The sequence below is a fragment of the Parasteatoda tepidariorum genome, chromosome 5 (genome assembly GCF_982258835.1).
Source record: "Parasteatoda tepidariorum strain Cologne lab strain chromosome 5, Ptep-v5.0, whole genome shotgun sequence".
In the NCBI taxonomy this organism is placed as follows: domain Eukaryota; kingdom Metazoa; phylum Arthropoda; class Arachnida; order Araneae; family Theridiidae; genus Parasteatoda; species Parasteatoda tepidariorum.
The window spans coordinates 89,844,168-89,863,405 of NC_141759.1; the positions used below are offsets into that span (position 1 = coordinate 89,844,168).

The 19,238-nt window shown below is 30.0% G+C and overlaps 1 protein-coding gene across 7 annotated transcripts in view; it reads left to right on the plus strand.

The window, feature by feature from the left end:
* The window catches only part of LOC107439895 (cyclin-dependent kinase 4), a 211,202-nt gene that overhangs the window by 98,971 nt on the left and 92,993 nt on the right, over positions 1-19,238 (plus strand). For 6 of the 7 annotated variants that reach the window (XM_087164478.1, XM_087164480.1, XM_087164479.1 and 3 more), the window contains one exon: positions 9,723-10,088. In XM_087164478.1, the coding sequence (XP_087020604.1) occupies positions 9,769-10,088 (320 nt within the window). In that variant the 5' untranslated portion in view covers positions 9,723-9,768. Of the gene's footprint in view, positions 1-1,118; positions 1,298-9,722; positions 10,089-19,238 lie in introns of those variants that run through there. The other variant, XM_087164482.1, reaches the window with a different exon arrangement.

Here is a 19,238-nt window from a genome sequence, read left to right on the forward strand (position 1 = left end):
TAGAAAAAATATTTTCCGAAACTACGGAAATCTGTAGTTGTTGGGCGGTATGCTTTACAGTTAAAAAAATAAAGGAATTTGTTCAATGCAACATTAACTAATATTCACTATATATAATATGACTTATAATATATCTGTTTAAATTACCGACAGTGGTAAACTAATTATTTTAATTGTGTAATTTATTAAAATTTTAGAGCATTAACTTTGCAACCTCTAAAACAAATATTTTCTGAAACTAAGGAAATTCTGTGGTTGTTAGGCGGTATACGTTGTAGTTGGAAAAAGAAGGAGTTTGTTCAACGTAACATTAACTAATATTCACTATCATTGAATATGACTTTCTGACTTTTAATATATCTGTTTAAATTATAGATATGTGGTGGACGAAATTCTTTTAATTGAATAATTTATTAAAATTTTAGAGCATAAACTTTGCAACCAGTAGAAAAAATATTTTCCGAAACTACGGAATTTGTGCGAAAATCTGTAGTTTTTGGGCTGTATGCTTTGTAGTTAAAAAAAAATAAAGGAGAATTGTTCAATGCAACATTAACTAATATTCACTATATATATAATATGACTTTTAATATATCTGTTTAAATTATTGATATGTAGTGGTGGTCAAAATTCTTTTAATTGTATAATTTATTAAAATTCTAGAGCATTAACTTCGCAACCACTAGAAAAAATATTTTCTGAAATCACGAAAATTATGTGGTTCTTGTGTGCTATGCTTTGCAATTAAAAAAAGGTTTGTTCAATGCAACATTAACTAATATTCACTATCATAGAATAACAGGAAGCATAAATTGTTTTAAAACGACGTGTTTTTTAAGCAAAGATTCAACTAAAAATGATGACTTGCATCTCTTTTCCTCAGAAGCAACAGTAATTTTAACTCTAAATACAGTTTCATGCATCGATCTGTGTTTTTTTTGCTGCAATTCAACGGTTTTTTCTAATAGAATGCTTTCTGGCAGTTGTTATTTTACATCTGCTTGTGCTTTAAAGCGCCTTTGGCGAAATACACAAGTTCAAAAACGGACAATCGCTCTAGCAGGTGAAAGTGTTGGCTTGTATTGAACTTCTGAAATTCGAAACAATCTCTTCCATGTTAGTTGGGTCTTTTTTACACCTGGTGCCGGTTTACCATTCGTTAGTTTACCGTTCTTGTTTTGGTAGTTTCTATTTGTAATCAAAGAATCAGTTATTTTCTTCAAAACAAACATCGTGTTTTGTTTTTGTAATTGCTGCGGATAACTTTGGAATACTATTCAGGGTTTTAACTTCAATTGTAAGTTCTTTTTTGCTATATTGTTTATGTTTTTTATTCATTTCAATAACCCGAGTTTTAAATCTATTTATCGAATAAACCACAATCTGTATGAAAAATTTTATCTAACCAAAATTTTATTCTCTTAAGTTGTTTAGAGTAGAAATGTCTTAAAATTTATTTTCCATAAATCAATGCTGCATTGATGTTGCTGTTTCTGCGCTATCATTTAATTTTTGAACTATTCCCATTCATTTGCTTTAAACTTATTATTTTGTATTCAGAATTGTATGTTTTTCTTAGTTTATTAGTATTATTTAACAAATAAATATCTTGATTTTAATTAAGTAAAGGTTTTGTTCGTCGTGTATTCTTTCTAGCAAAACAAATTGGTTTCTAGTAGTATGTAATTATGTTGTGAAACAGTGAAGAGAGGAAAAACATTCACCTAAATTGACATAAATGGCAGAGTTAACAATAAATAAATTTTAATAAATTCAAAATTATCATACAATTATAAAATAACTATGGTTCTATTTAAATTAAAAGTTCAATAAATTAATCAATAAATAAACTGTTCGGTATCAAGAAAGTTGGTACCTTGGTCTAGGAGTTTAAAAAAAAAATAATTTCGTATTATATAGTTGGGTACCTGCAACTCAAGAAGACCGCTAAAATCAAATGGTTGTGTATAAACAAAGACAGCGTGGTAATGTTACAGCTATTAGGCTTAGCTGGTTGGGCGCTGAATTAATTTTCAGATCAGATTTGATTGGATTCTTGCAAGTGACGTCACGCGTGAGTTCTAACCTGATTGGCTGAGGTATTGCATAAAAAATACCGCGTTTCTGCAGCCTATCAGGCTCGACACCCAAGCGTGACGTGCCGTCACTTGCAAGTACCCAATTATAAAATTATTGTTTTATTTGAAAGTTAAAAATAAATTAACCGTATATAATCTTGAAAGTTTGTATCTTTGTCCTGGAGTTTAATTAACCATTCTGCACATATACGCAGTATGGTGTGCATTAAATCTGTCGTGGTTGACATCCTCCTGCTGGTAGAATATTATTGTCCGGCTATCCTACCCTATTGTCCGGCTACTCTTCTTAGAGTTCATTTCGAAACTGGTATCTTTGTGTTGAAGAATCGTCATTGGTACAAAACTTATTACCCTGCTTACCATCGTTTTTCTTCGGTTTCAGTTTTCACGTAACCCGTGTTGAAACTAACCCTGTTTGACCTTCGATTGTCTTCTTACGGTGTACGAATAGTACGCAGGTGTAGATTTGACCGACTGCTATAAGGAGATAAAGACCTTCAGCTACCTCCTATTTGCAAAGTGATGTACAGTGAAAAATTTAGTGGCTAAAACATATCACTACTCGCTATTGTTTTGCCTGCGATTCCACCCTTGGAACAAATAGACTGTCTGACTATCACAAGAACTTCTCTAAGTACCGGAATCTCATACTGGTGGTTACTATGGTTACGTCAGTAAGTCATCTCGAATAGTTGTGTTAAACATACGCACTGAATTAGGTTACAAGAATCTTGTTACTCATCAATAGATAACTAGTCATCTTTTCATTTTCTGACGTAACGAAGTCAACTGCTAATCAGGCTAATAACCACTCAGTCCTCAGGTACCAACCTCATCACTTGATTGAATAAAAAAACACGTGATGTTAAAATATATTTTAAAAAAATAGAGTCTCGTAAAAAATGGGTGCATACGCAAAGCTAGTCGTGTTTTTGTGTGATTTTCATATATAAAATGTAAACAATTGACGATTTCTTAAAGGTAATAAACTAATTTAAAACCGTGTAAAAGCCGTGTTTTATCTGTATGTTAGGTCACGCTCTCCACGTAGTTGATCGTTAATGTTTAAAGTAGTCTTGTTCCTCAGCTGACTTCGAATGGTTGTTAAATGGCGGAAATAATTACTTCCACTTTCATACTAGCTGGATGGTAAATTCATTGAGGAAATAGACTGTTTACACAGCTTTTCATTTTTCGTGGATAAAGCCTTTTCTTCTTATTATTGTTCTCTTTATTCCTCTGACTGTTGTTTGTTGTGATGGAATACGGGATTGGTTATGACTGTTCCTGTTTCATCGTCTACTGTAAAAGAAATCTTTATCTCCCACAGACAAATTATTTCCAATAAGCCGTATTTTACGATTAGTGGGCAAATGACCCCGCTTTTATGACATTTGGATTGGAATCTTAAAATGGGAAAACAAAACTAGAAGATCAATTTATTATAGAACTATTGCATGATTCGTCTAATGCAAGGAATTATATAAGTTTCGTGATTTATGTAATCCAAAATTATGTTATTCTGAATAACTAAAAGCCTTGAGTGATTGAAAAGGCTTTGGTATTTTAGTTGTTATTCAGAATAAATTTTTATGGTTCTTTATTGTTTAAACTACAGGTGAAAGCTTGCTTATATATCACACTCACGTGTTTCGAATTGTGTAATCCAATGCTCCAATTGCATAAGCAATGCGAAAAATTATGAAGCAGGGGTCTGTTTAGAAGAAATTTGGGTCCGTTAACGGACCCTTCACAAAATATCTTTTCATAAAAACGGACCCTTCACAAAATATTTTAACTTATAAACGGTCCCTTCACAAAATGATTTTTTCTTTTAATCGGACTCTTCACAAATTTGTTTATCTTCATTATTATTTTTTTAATCGAATAAACCCTTCTCAGGGCATAAAACAAGAAAGATGGATGTAAACTAATTAAGTTTTGTCTTCGGCAGACGATTATTCCATTATTCATCCGAAATGAATATTCTGCGTTCAGCAGTATAGGCTAAATACCAAATATTTGTATGTTGTATCTCTAATTTATAAGCAGCAATTGTTGTTTATTTTTTAAAATTTAATTTTTTTAATTATAATTTTACAGTGTTGAGCATAATCTTGTATGTCTTTACAATTTAAAAACTCCTTGAAAAAAATTTTTTTTTGCAATAGCGGACCCTATTTGCACAAATTCGTAAAAGCGGACCCTGGTTGAAAGAATGTGAGTAATTTTTTCACAATTTCACGATAAACGGACCTTTCACAAAATGTCTGGACAGACTCCTGCGAAGGTATTGTGTAATTCGTGTAATTCCCAGATTCCTGATTTGACTAAGCCAAAACGAGCTATTAAAAACACTAATGTATCTTCGTTATTATTCACCAAAGAATTTTATGGCTTTTTCTAATGTTAAGCAACTACATACTTTATCCTACGCAGAATAAAGCAAACACAACTGGGTATTTATCTAATTTCTTATCACGTGATGGCTCAGGAGAAAGAACATTCGCCTTTAAGTGAGGTGAACCGGGTTCGAACCCCAGCAATGGCTTGTCGATACGAATTCCGTATCTGTCTTTCACCGACCACAGTGCTGACTTATGTTATCTTCAGTGGTAGATGGATCATGGGTTAGTCCCCTTGCCGTCAGGCTAACCGTGGGAGGTTTTCGCGGTTTACTTCTTCATGTAACGCAAATGCGGGTTAGTTTCATCAAGAAGTCCTCCACGAAAGCAAATTTCTTCCGATACACAATCCAAGAGTTCCCTTGTCTTCTGTATTGGGTTCAAAATTATAGGGCAACGGAGTCGAACATTATAGTAGTTGGAAACCTAAAACATTGGTTTGGTTGTTCAACGACGGTTATGAAATATGAAATTTCTTATCTGTGTGTTCTTTGCAACTATTGGCTGAACTAAACGTACCCTTAAACTTTGAAGATCATTAAATATATGTTCTAAATGAATATTTAGACAAATATTAGACTTAAGACTTCTGCTTAGTGACAAACAAACGACAAATGAGCAGACTTTGAAGTTCGCACGCTATGTTTTGCAATATACAGTGCACAAAAAAAAAAAAAAAAAAAAAATTCGAAACACCCTTAATCGGTTGAATAGAATTTATAAAAAAAAGTCCAATGTTAAAAATACGACTTGTCAGAAACTGTTCGACCGATTTCGTTCTAACTTAGAATCTTGCAATATAAAATTACATGATTCAAAATGATGCTGGAATGTGTTCACCTTACAATTTAAAACTTTTTCGATTACTTTTAAATAAAATAATTAAAAATTAGTAAAAAAATAGATAAATTATTATTAAATTTAAAAAAAAAATCTGGAGACGCAAAAAATAAAATTAACATCAAGAGGTCCAATCTTGACCGCTTTCCCAAATATTTCCCGAAATGCGGCTACCTTCTACATTTTATAGGTCGGAAATCATAATAGAAATCATTTAGTCAGAGAACGTTTTTGTGAATGCCCAAAATATTTTTTGTGTTCGATTTAATATTAATTTATTCATTGGTATTTTAATATTATTATTTCATATTTTAATATTATTTCCTATTTTAATATTTCATATTTTAATATTATTATTTCATATTTTAATATTTCATACTTTAATATTATATGATCTTTTAATGTATTTATTTAGTATTTTAATATTTATTTGATATTTTAATACATTTACTTGATATTTTAATACATTTACTTGATATTTTAATATATTTATTTCATATTTTAATATATTTTTTTGATCCCATAAGATCGATCAAATTATCTTTTTTCGGAGACATTTTAAAAGATAAAAACATAAAAAATTTCAACTTCGAAGGAATAATTAAAGATGAAGGCTCTGAAACCTTCAGCCAGTAAGAAACCATAAACGAAATACTTTAATACCACTTTCATTCGTATAATCGTATTTCAAATCGTAATGCTATGCAAAATCTCTCTAATAACATTCTTCTCATTCGCTATAACGTAAATACCTGTATTTTTTAACATATTTTATCCGACTATAGGACCTTTCATATTGATTTCATTTGATGTCTTTCATACGGGATGATACAGGGTGTTTGATATTTAGCCAGATTTAACGGACTTTATCCTGGCAATGACTGAGTGATATTTTCCTGCAATTTCCAGTTTTTCTTTATTTCAGTAAACTTTTACGGTAAATATTGAATTGATTTTACTTGACGTCTTTCATACGGGATGGTACAGTGGTTTGTGCCTTAGATCTTCAGTCAGATTCCTCTGTTGCAAATCCTGGCAATGACTGACTAGTCTTTCATTCCTACAGTTTCCGTTTTTTTTTCTTTACTTCGATAAATTTTTGCTGTAAATATTGAAATTAGTATTGATTTCATTTAACAAGATGCGTAGCCTTTTTAAAAAGCTCTTAAAGGTGCTTATTTTTGATTTGCGTTTTTTAAAAGCCCTATAAGGTGCTTTTTTTATTCGGGGTTTGTAAAAAGTGCTTAATTTTCTATTTTTCAAAAAGAAATTTTTTCTTTGCCGTGTCGATTGTCGTTCAAACATGCATGTATTTCACAATTTTCCCTGCAATATTTATCAGAAACTAGTTATTTTATCAAAATTAAGTAAAGTTTTTGAAAATATTTTGCATTTTATTGATTTCATGTTTATAAATTAAGAACTTTTAGCGATAGAAGAAATTTTATTACTGCGCAGATCCTAATTATGAATTTTTTTTTGTAAAGTGATTAAAAATAATTTTTAAATGCTTGTAAAGTACTTAAAAGGTGCTTATTTTTTGTTGAAAAATCTGGCTGCGCATCCTGTTTAATGATTTTCTTGCGGGATGGTACAGTGGTTAGTACGTCAAATTCAATTGAGTTTATCCTGGCAATGACTGAATGGTCTTTTACTCCTACTGTTTCCAATTTTTTTTTCATTGCTTGGGTTAATTTGTTCGGTAAATATTGAATTTATTCTTTAAAAAAAAGTACCGGAATTTTGCGTGCTCTATTTTTTACCACAAATTTTCAGGAATACATTGTACAGAGTACCTGTAAATAATGTCTACCTTTCAAAAAGAAAAAAAAATGTCTGCTTCCTACAAGAAGTCTAGACTTTCTGAAAGAAGGTTATAACAACGCAGCTGCAAAGATTTATTTTTTAAAAGAATCATGCATATGTTTTTTTTGTAAGACATGAATTCTTTATTTATTAAACTACGGCAGTTGTTTAAATCAGAAAATTGTTACATTGTATATATTTATGATCCAGTTACTCAACGATTAAGTACACAATGACAGGAAGAGAGATTTAAAAAAAAAAAAAAAAAAAAAAAAAAAAAACATTTGTTTGTTGAGTTGATCAGAGGGAAAAGATTACCTGGCATTATTCAAATAAAAATCTTATCGTTCTGCAATTTTCATTTAATTTTGATTTTTTTTCGGTTCTCAAAATGTTCCACTGTTTAGTGATCATGTTCATCGTTTTATTGTGGAACAACTATACAATGTTTAATAAAACTTGTTAGCATTAATAGTATAAAACTCATCTTGTTTTTAAATTTCTAATCTTTGAAAGAAAGAAAAAACGGTAGTAAGCATATTGAAGTTAATTTATATCTTCATTTATGACAGAGTGAAGATAGCTAGTATTTTCTGAAACTAGTATTTTTTGTACCTGTTATTTTTTGTACCTGTTGATAGCTAGTATTTTTTGTACCTGTTATTGAATCATACCTGTTACATAGCTGCCAACTCTACTGGAGTTTGCCTTGTTCTCATGGTCAACTGGTTTAATTAAAATTCTCCTAATTTTTGGAAATTCCCTTAAATTTATTAAGTTTTTTAAAACAAATTCCTATTGAAATAGGATTTTTGCACAGATTATTGCTTGCTTGAATATTTAAATAAGTATTACTAATACATAATGAAATTAGCCTCATTTATAAAAATTAGTTTAATTCTTTTGTCCTAAAATATTGAATTTATTTTTATTAAGAACTCCCTTTTTAAGTAAATTAAAAAATCTTAACTATCTTTGATGAATTAAATGCCAATTACTATTCAACATTGTGAGTAAGCATAGTATATTGTTAATCATTGCTGGAAAATATTGCAGTTTTTCTATTTTGTTGACTATAAAAATCCTTTAAATTCCCTATGTCCTGTTTAGCACATTTTGCTACAATTATTATGAAATTTACATCATTTCGTAAAATCTACTGGATTTTTTCCTATCTTTGTTGACAGCTGTTATAAAAATAACATGTTACTTCCAAAGACCTGTTCTGAAATACTCGGCAAAAATTGTGTTTTAATTATCTTATCAAAAGTTTATTTTTCTACTTTTTTTTATAATGTTTAAACTGCCTTTTAGCCATTTTTTGTTTTATTTTAAAACCATCGTTGAACAGCCGACCCAATTTAGGGTTTACGACTACTAATGTTCAACTCCGTAACCACGTAATTTTGAACCCAATCCAGAAAACAAGAGAACTCCTGGATCAAGTATTGTAAGAAATTTACCTTCGTGGAGGACTTTTTTGGTGGAACTAACCCGCATTTGCGTTACACGGAGAGGAAAACACGAAGACAGCAGTGTGGCCGGGTGTGGAATTCTTATCAGCCAGCCATTGCTGGGATTCGAACCCGGTTCACCTCATTGGAACGCTCTATCCCCTAAGCTACCACGGCTCTTTTAGTCATGTTTGTGCAGTTTAAAACAAGAAAAAAATGAAAAGGTCATGTTCTATTCGTGTGATTGTTACAGAGCCCTAGCAAGATATTGCGAAGGGCCCTACAATTTTTTTTATTTCTGCAGAGGCTCTAGAAAAAGTAGATAACGCAGAAACTAGTAGTGAGATTTTTGTTAAATAATTATAATAGATAATGAGATTTTTTTTTCCCAATTTAATTCCTAAAAATGGACTAAACAACATTTTTATTTCATTACAATACTATGGAATACATGGAATTCTTACAATAAATGGAATTGTTCTCATTATTTGTTATTTAGTTGATTCGGTATTATTTTACAACAGCCCTAGCAGCACAATAACTTAGGTCCTAATTGGGCCAATATTCATGAAACTTGGTTTGGTAAGGGTTCAAATGGCCTTTATTTTTCCGTTATTGGCCCTATATAGAATTTTCCGATTACCCCGATATTTTACAGCCACTTCACAACCTATATCGGTCCTATATAGAATTGTCAGATTCACCCGATATTTTACAGCCACTTCACAACCAATATCGGTCCTATGTAGAATTGGCAGATTCACCCGATATTTTGTATCCATTATTTAGCCAATGTAGGTTCTATATTGGCCAATGTAGGCCCCATATAGGCCGTTCTAAGAACAGTATTAAAAAAATCTAGATATCCCAATATTGGTCCCTCGGGACATATTCTTATCGGACCCATATCAATTTTGAACCCAATTGGGGTCAAGGTAAAATTGTTGCTTGGTTGATACCAAGAAAATGGGTACCAACCCGTCTCTAATCATATTGGGGGCACATCTCGTCATTGCCAACCAGTACAATGAAAGTAATAGATTTAGACAATGTTTTATTTTTTAGTATTAGTATACACCGGACTTTTTCTCATTATCTGTTCTTTTTTTTCCAAATAGGGAATGAGTGTGTGGTAAGACTGACCACCACGGAGTACCAGGGACAATGCCTCGTCTCAAAAAAACGCCCACATCAGCCATGCGTCAGATGATAACTCGATCCGGATCTAGATCTGCTATAGGATTAAGATCTAATCCAGGCGGTGTCATACAGGATACGGCAGAAAATTACGAAGAAGTGTCGCTCATAGGAAGTGGCGCCTATGGAACTGTGTACAAGGCAAAAGATCTGGCCCACGAAGGCCAATTCGTTGCTTTAAAAAAAGTGAGAGTGCCCCTCACTGAAGAAGGGGTACCCTTAGGGACACTCAGGGAAATAACTCTTTTAAAACACATAGAAGCATTTGAACATCCTAATGTAGTCAGGTAAGTGAAATTATTACTCATGTAATTGGATAAGCCCATGTTGCACACACAATAGGATAAGTCTATGCTGCCCTTGTAATTAGATAAGTTGTGTTTTGTAATTTCCTCAACCCATGTTGCTCGTGTAATTGGATGAACCATTGTAGCAAATGTTATTGGATAAGCTCATATTGCAAGGGCAATTGGATAAGCTATCTTAAACTTGTAATTGTATCAAACCATGTTGCACTGGTAATTGGACAAGCCTATGCTACACTTGGAATTAGATGGGCTGTGTTTCGTAATAGCACCAACCCATGTTGCTCGTGTAATTGGATGAACCCATGTAGCAAATGTTATTCGGTAAGCCCATGCTACACTTGTAATTACATAAGCTGAGTTTCGTAATGTCCTCAATTCTTGTTGCTTGTGTACTTGGATGAACTCATGTAGCAAATATTATTGGATATGCTGATATTGCAAGTGCAATTGGATAAGCTACGTTAAACTTGTAATTGCATAAACCCATGTTGCACGTGCAATTGGATAAGTCCATGCTACACTTGTATTTAGAACTCTTTTTAACAATAATTTTTCAAATTTGCACTTGTTTGCAGTTTCTTAGATCTCATAGAAAAAGTTTTTTCATCATTGAAATGTCTTCAATTTTAAATTATCCTCTTCATTTAGTGATAAATTTTTGAATATGAATGAAAGAAATAATTTTCAAACTACTTTTTTTGGATTTGCAAATATTCTGATAACCTAACAAATATTTTTTAGTAATTATTTGACTGTTTTTTATAATTAAGAAATATACCAAAATATATTTTTGCTTGTGGTCAGAGACCCCCCCCCCCCAAAAAAAAAAAAATACATAAAAGGATGTTCCATCTGCGTTAAAGGGTTAACAATTTATACTATCGTGACGTAAGGAACTATCTGGGCCTTTAAACACAGGCGTAACTATATAAAAATTATTATTAATAAAAAAATTGGCAAGTTGTCGTTGTAAATAAAATGGTTGTAACTGAAAAAAATCGTTGTAAATAACAAAACACTAATATCAATGAACAATACTCGAATTTTTTACAAATTTTTATGAACCTAGATAAAGAAGCGTTTGATTAGCATTTCAAATTGATCATAAGATTTCCAACACTTCTCATTTTCATGTAAAACTTTTTTTAAAAGGAACAATTGTAATAATTTTCAGTGCATTAAATTTTTGTGACAACTCTTAATGTTGAATTGTTTTCTTAGTTAACCTTACTATTAAAAAAAAAAAGATTTTGTTCATTTAAATTTAGTTTTAAATTTGTATCTAAATTAATTGAATTCAAGATCTTTGCAATCTTGATCTTTTCATTTATTAGTTTTCGCATTACGCCATAAATCTTAAACTTTATTTATAATTTTTGTTAAATAAATATAAATTTATTAATTTTCTTTTGGTTCTTTCGTTTGTCAGTTTAGCATAGATAACAAAATTGTAAGAATTATTGTATAGCTTTTGAGCCTTATGTCAAGTAAATGATATTTAGTTTATTTAAGTTTGATTGTTGAAATTGTATTCTTAAAAAATAATAATTCTCATTATGATGCATATTAATTATTTCTTCAAATTTAATTTTTGAAATTGTATTCCTTATAAATCTTATTATGGTTCGTCAATAATATTTAATTGCTTTAAACATAATTTTTGACAAAGTTTCTTTATTATACTTGGGGAAATGCAGTTAATTTTATTTAGATCATTTTTATGAATGTCATTATATGTTATTCTATTTTATTTTATGATATTTGAATTTTTGTTAGTTAATTTTGTGTTACTTTGTTTCATTTTATGTTAGTTAATTTTGTGTTACTTTGTTTCATTTTATGTTAGTTAATTTTTGTTTCATTTTATGTTCTATTATTTTATGTTCTAATTTATTTTATAAATAATATTTAACTTGTTTTAAATATTATGTTTGGCAAAGGGCCTTTTTTATACTAGAGAATTTTATTTTTTATTTTATAAATTTTATATTATTTCATGTTACTCTATTTTATCTCACGTTAATTAATTTTATATGCTTCGTTTTATTTTTGTTTCATTTTATGCTATGTTTTAATGAATGTTACGTTATCTTATGTTACTCTATTTTTTTATGTTAGTTCATTTTATGTTATTTTATTTCATATTTCATTTTATGATATTTTATTTTGTTATTTTATTCTATGTTATTTATTTTATGTAATGTTATTTAATATTATCATATATGAGAGTCTTATCTGAATAAAGCGAAATTAAAAATTTTATTTTATGTACTGTTATTTTATGTTTTAGTTTTTGCTTAGTGTTTCTTTCGTGAATGTTATTTAATGTTGGTCTGTTTTAATTTAAGTTATTTAATTTTATGTTATTTAATTTTATGTTTCTTTATGTAATATTTCATTTTATGTTATTTTATTTCATATTTTATCTTGTTATTTTATTTTATGTTATTTATTTTATGTAATATTATTTTATATTTTAGTTTATATTTAGTGTTTCTTTCATGAATGTTATTTTATGTTAGTCTATTTCAATTTAGGTTATTTAATTGTATGTTTCTTTATTTAATATTTCATTTTATGCTATTTTATTTTTGTTTCATTTTCGCATATTTAATTTAACGTGTAATTTATTTTATTATGTAATATGAGAGTCGTATCTAAATAAAACGAAATTAACTATTTTATTTTAAGTACTGTTATTTTATGTTTTAGTTTATGTTTAGTGTTTCTTTCATGAATATTATTTTATGTTAGTCTAATTTAATTTAAGATATTTAATTTTTATGTTATTTAATTATATGCTTCTTTATTTAATATTTCATTTTATGCTATTTTATTTTTGTTTCATTTTCGCACATTTATTTTAACGTTTAATTTATTTTATTATTATATAATATGAGAGTCGTATCTAAATAGAGGGAAATTAACTATTTTATTTTAAGTACTGTTATTTTATGTTTTAGTTTATGTTTACTGTTTCTTTAATGAATGATTATTTATGGAAGTCTATTTTAATTTAAGTTATTCAATTTTATGTTTTTCTATTTTATGTAATATTTCATTTTATGTTATTCTATTTCATATTTTATTTTGTGATATTTTATTTTGTTATTTTATTTTATGTTATTTATTTTATGTAATATTATTTTATATTTTAGTTTATGTTTAGTGTTTCTTTCATGAATGTTATTTTATGTTAGTCTATTTTAATTTAAGTTATTTAATTTTTATGTTATTTAATTCTATGTTTCTTTATTTAATATTTCTTTTTATGCTATTTTATTTTATTTTTTTTCATTTTCGCATATTTAATTTAACGTTTAATTTATTTTATTATTATATAATATGAGAGTCGTATCTAAATAAAGCGAAATTAACAATACTGAAATCATATCTTCCCTTTGCTAAAAATAAACATTACACTCATGCCGTCATGTCATTTGCGAGAAAAACTTTTTCTTTATTCTTATCGCCCGAGTCAAATAAATAATAATCAAGAAAAAAGAAGAAAAAAACCTCTTCTAAGTTGATACATTTTATTATTTCATCTTGACTTAACGATGACTGGTGTGGAAGAAGGAAAAAAAAGAGAGGAAACTGAAACTCCCCGTTTCCACTTCGCATAAATAATATCTCAAGCCGCGGACACCAACAAAACACACATTTCGGTATTGTATATATATCCCGAGAACTCTGGGATTGATAGATAAACAGCTGCCACAGTGTATTAAACTCTGCCTCAATCATCAAAAAACTCTTCCTCGTCTAAGATAGATACAGTAAGAAATTTTATAAATACAGGCACGCATACAGAGATGATTTTTCTTTCATATCCTGTTCGGGTTATTGACACCATGAGCGCATTTTTCTTGTTACTGTTACATATATATATAAATTCAAGAACAGATTTTAGTGGCGATTATTGTAAAGAATGATGGCGATGTTGCCGAGGTTTTAGTGTCTCTTTGTTTAATCAGCTGCGATTCTTTCTTCCGAATTCTATTGTCTCCTGTTAGCGCTTGTCTAAGTTCATTCACAAATTTTTTGACTACTTTCGCCATTGTTGCCGATTGGGTGAGGTTTGTGCATTTGAAGCTGTCAATACATAATATTAATAACACTTAAATTTTAACGCATTTAACGTTGAACTTAGACATTTTTTGCTAATAGTTCGCGTTGTTTAAGTTCATTCACAAATTTTTTGACTACTTTCGCCATTGTTGCTGATTGGGTGAGGTTTGGGCATTTGAAGCTGTCAAAACATAATATTAGTATCACTTTAATTTTAACACATTTAACGTTGAACTTATACATTTTTTCTTTATAGTTCACGTTGTCTAAGTTCATTCACAAATTTTTTGACTACTTTCGCCATTGTTGCTGATAGGATGAGGTTTGTGCATTTGAAGCTGTCAATACATAATATTGATATCTCTTTTTTTCCAAATTTTAACGCATTTAACGTTGAATTTATAAATTTTTTGTTAATAGTTCGCGCTGTCTAAGTTCATTCACAATTTTTTTGACTACTTTCGCCATTGTTGCTGATTGGGTGAGGTTTGTGCATTTGAAGCTGTCAATGCATAATATTGATATCTCTTATTTTCCAAATTTCAACGCATTTAACGTTGAACTTTTACATTTTTTGTTAATAGTTCGCGCTAAGTTCATTCACAAATTTTATGACTACTTTCGCCATTGTTGCTGATTGGGTGAGGTTTGTGCATTTGAAGCTGTCAATACATAATACAAATATCACTTTAATTTTAACGTTGAACTTAGACATTTTTTTTAATAGTTCGCGTTGTCTAAGTTCATTCACAAATGTTTTGACTACTTTCGCCATTGTTGCTGGTTTGTGCATTTGAAGCTGTCACATAATGCTAATATCACTTTAATTTTAACGTTGAACTTAGACATTTTTTGTTAATAGTTCGCGTTGTTTAAGTTCATTCACAATTTTTTTGACTACTTTCGCCATTGTTGCTGATTGGGTGAGGTTTGTGCATTTGAAGCTGTCAATACATAATATTAATATCACTTTAATTTTAACGTTGAACTTTGACATTTTTTGTTAATAGTTCGCGTTGTCTAAGTTCATTCACAAATTTTTGACTACTTTCGACATTGTTGCTGATTGGGTGAGGTTTGTGCATTTGAAGCTGTCAATACATAATATTAATATCACTTTTTTTTCCGACTTTTAACGCATTTAATGTTGAACTTGAACCACTCTAACATTGATTTTATTAAACCAAGCTAACATTTTTTATAAATTGTTTAAGTTCATTCACAAATTTTTGACTACTTTCGCCATTGTTGCTGATTGGGTGAGGTTTGTGCATTTGAAGCTATCAATACATAATACTAATATCACTTTAATTTTAACGTTGAACTTAGACATTTTTTTTTAATAGTTCGCGTTGTCTAAGTTCATTCTCAAATTTTTGACTACTTTCGCCGTTGTTGCTGATTGGATGAGACCTGTCAATTTGGAGTTATAAATACATAAATATCATCACTTTTTTCATAATTTTAACCTTTATAACCTTTATAACTTTATAAATAATTTTAACCTTGATCTTAGACAACACTGGCAAATCTTAAGTTATTAACGCTATCACTTTTTTTAATAGTTGGCGTTGTCTAAGTTCATTCACAAATTTTTGACTTCTTTCGCCATTGTTGCTGATTGAGTGAGATCTGTAATTTTGGAACTGCCAATACATAATATCATTTCATTTTTTTTTTCAAACTTTACGTTAAATCTTGACAATGCTGACATTTTTTTAAAAATTGTTGACGTTAATATTTTTTTTGTTTAATTTTTCGCTTTGTCTTACTTCATTTGCAGATCTTTGACTACATTCCCCATGGTGAAAATTGTGTGAGTGAGATTTCTAAATTCGGAGCAGTCAATACATATATCATTATTACTTTTTTCTAATTTTAACGCGTTTAACCTTTGATTCCTTTCGCCTCATATATAACACAGTAATTATAAATGTATATACATTTAAATCAATATAATGTGCTTTGTTATTAAACATATATACAATCGACCTCGTTTATTTTGCTTTATTTTATTACAGTCGTTGAAAAGCCGACCTAATTTTAAGTTTACCACTACCAATGTTTAACTCCGTATGCTTGTAATTTTGAACCCAATCCGGAAGACAAGGGAACTCCTGGATGAAGTATTGAGAGAAATTTTCCTTCGTGGAGGACTTTTTGATTGAACTCACCCGCATTTGCGTTTCATGGAAAGGAAAACCACGAAAGCCTTCCAAGGTTAGCCTGAAGGCAAGGGGACTCTACCCCATGATCCGTCTACTACTGAGAATATTTTACGACACCACTGTGGTCCGTGTGAGCCGGGTGCGGAATTCGAATCAACCTACCATTGCCGGGATTCGAACCCGGTTCACCTCATTGGGAGGCGAGCGCAATGTACCTTGAACCTCCACTGCTCAAACTCGTTCATTACAACCCCTAATTTTACGAGATCCCGGATTTAACGAGAAATTTTTATTAACAGTTGGTTTAAGGGTGCTTTTCAAAGCTTTTTTTCCAAGTAAAATTTTTTAAAAAAAAAGCCACCAATTAATTTCCTTAAATTTACAGTAAAGCTATAATTTTAAAACCATGTATACCATCGATTGTTGACGTTATTTTTCTCTTTAAATTCAAATATCCCACTTCCCTAGAGACCTAATGTTTTGCGAAAGCGATTCGTCACTCATCATGTTTTAATTTTTATTATAGGTTAAGAAAGTTATAATGGATAAAGTAGGTAATATAATAGGTTATTATAGTTAAAAAAATTATAATAGGTTAAGAAGAAACGATTTAGGACCTTTTTTATTAAAAAAATTATCTAGACTGGTAGCTTAAATATTTCGTTTTTGAAATTTATTTTAACGGATCTAGTTATGTGGTTCATAATATGATCATATTGAGCCGTGGTAACTCAGAGGATAGAGCACTCGCCTCCCAATGAGGTGACCTGGGTTCGAATCCTCTTGCCGTCAGAGTGACTGTGTGAGGCTTTCGTGATTTTCCTCTCCATGTAACGTAAACGCGAGTTATTTCTATCAAAATTCTCTCCACGAAGGCAAATTTCTCCCAACATTTGATCCAAAAGTTCTCTTGTCTTCTGGATTGGGTTCAAAATTGGGTCGGTGGTTCGACGATGATTATTATTAAACAACATCTACACATAGTTCAGAAATAATGCAACTGCAATATTTTTGAACGCAAATAGCAGCCAACACTAGAAAATATCAAAAATTTTGTCTAAACCTAGATGCCGATGAATCTTTTCCCCCAAGAAGACACCTTTTTATCACTACCAAGTGTTGCATTTTCGTAGCAAAGGTCCGAAATGAGTTAACTATTACCTTTAACTATCATTTAATTTGATATCATTGAAAGGAAATATGTTTTGCTCTTACTACGTAATAAAAATATTTGGTAAAATATATTAAAAAATTAAACCGCAGAATCCGTGTATTTCGTTCATTTATAATAAAAAGAATGATGTTATTTCTTTCATCTTTTAAACATTCCTTTTCTATGCAAATAAAGATCACCTTGAGTGTTGTAAAGGGTTGAGGACCTTGGAATGTGGATCTACTAGCCGCTTTCTACCTCAAGGGGGGATCCTTTCACACCTTTTTCTAGAACAATATACATCTCCAATCCCAGTTTTTTCATAATCATTTTCTTTTTTCTTTGTCTAAATTTCGCAATTAAAAAAACTAGGAGTAAATGAAATAAAATTTATAGTGGTAGTTTTAAAAAGTGCTTAAAGGTACTTATTTTCGATTTTCGTTTTTTAAAAGCCCTTAAAGGTGCTTTTTTCATTGGGTGTTTTTAAAAAGTGCTTAATTTTTCCCTTTTCAAAATGAGATTTTTCCTTTATCATGTTGATTTTCGTTACGAATTATGCAAAAAGACATAGTTCACATTGCTCTATTCAACGTTTTCAAAATTAATTCAACCCAAATCTATTTCGGCGTATTGTCAGTCCGTAGCGTATGAAAACGCCATTCGTTTTTATGATTCAAAATTTCATGACTTTTGACAAATGTCAAAAACAATGCCATAAGTTTTTTTTTTTTTGACATGACTGTTAAATCAAGATAAAACCGTCAATTGTCAAAAACTTCCCAACTCTGCCTAATTATATATTTCTAAAATGCTTAAAAATATTTTTTGAGTGTTTGAAAAGTGCTTAAAAGGTGCTTATTTTTTGTTGAATAATTTGGCTCTGTTCTCTTAACTATGATTAAAATCAAACTGGTTCATTATTTAATTAGAGGGGTTGAAAGTGTGACTCACTTTTGATGTACTGAGAATCCTGAGAAAATAAAAAATAAAGTAGCTTCGGTATTTCATTTTCAAAAAATTTTTTTGGAGAAGTATATGTGTTAAACATAGTTTGGATTTTTTTTTCTGGCGAAATCAAGTTAAAATTTTACTAGCATAAATTTTAAATTCAAAGTGGAAATTAAAATAAGAAACTACTCGTTAATCTACTTGTTTTTTTAAATAAAAATTAACGATGATTTGATAAATCGATATACGTGAAACTGATAGAAATGTTTGATTTACTGCGTTTGTTTATGAAACCAATAATTTTCCCCACCAAGTTTCAAAATCAGTTACAAAGTTCGTGAATAGATGGAACTGCTGACGAACTATGAAAACATGTGTTCTGCCATCCCATTAAAATATAATTGCACTGGTGCATTTTCAAATAGACTGCGCCACGCCATCTGACCTCAGCAAACATAATTTATCGCCAGAGGAAACGTATTGTACCGAGCACAAGGGATCGTTTCAATTGAAAATGAATAAAGGATTCCCCCAAAAACTTATTAGCAGAATCTTAAAGAAAATACAGCTATTTCTTGAACTCAATTACAGCTCAGTTAACAGTCTAGAACACAACAAATCATACGAAGAAGTCACTAGAGACTTGCAAATCAAAAATTGCAAATAGACTAAAATTCTCTCTACTACTCCTCTGTTCGGCACACTTACGATTACAAACTAACGACATCATTCTAAAAAATTCTCGTATAATTCTGTAAATATGTCACTTTGGAACCCGAATTTTCAGAA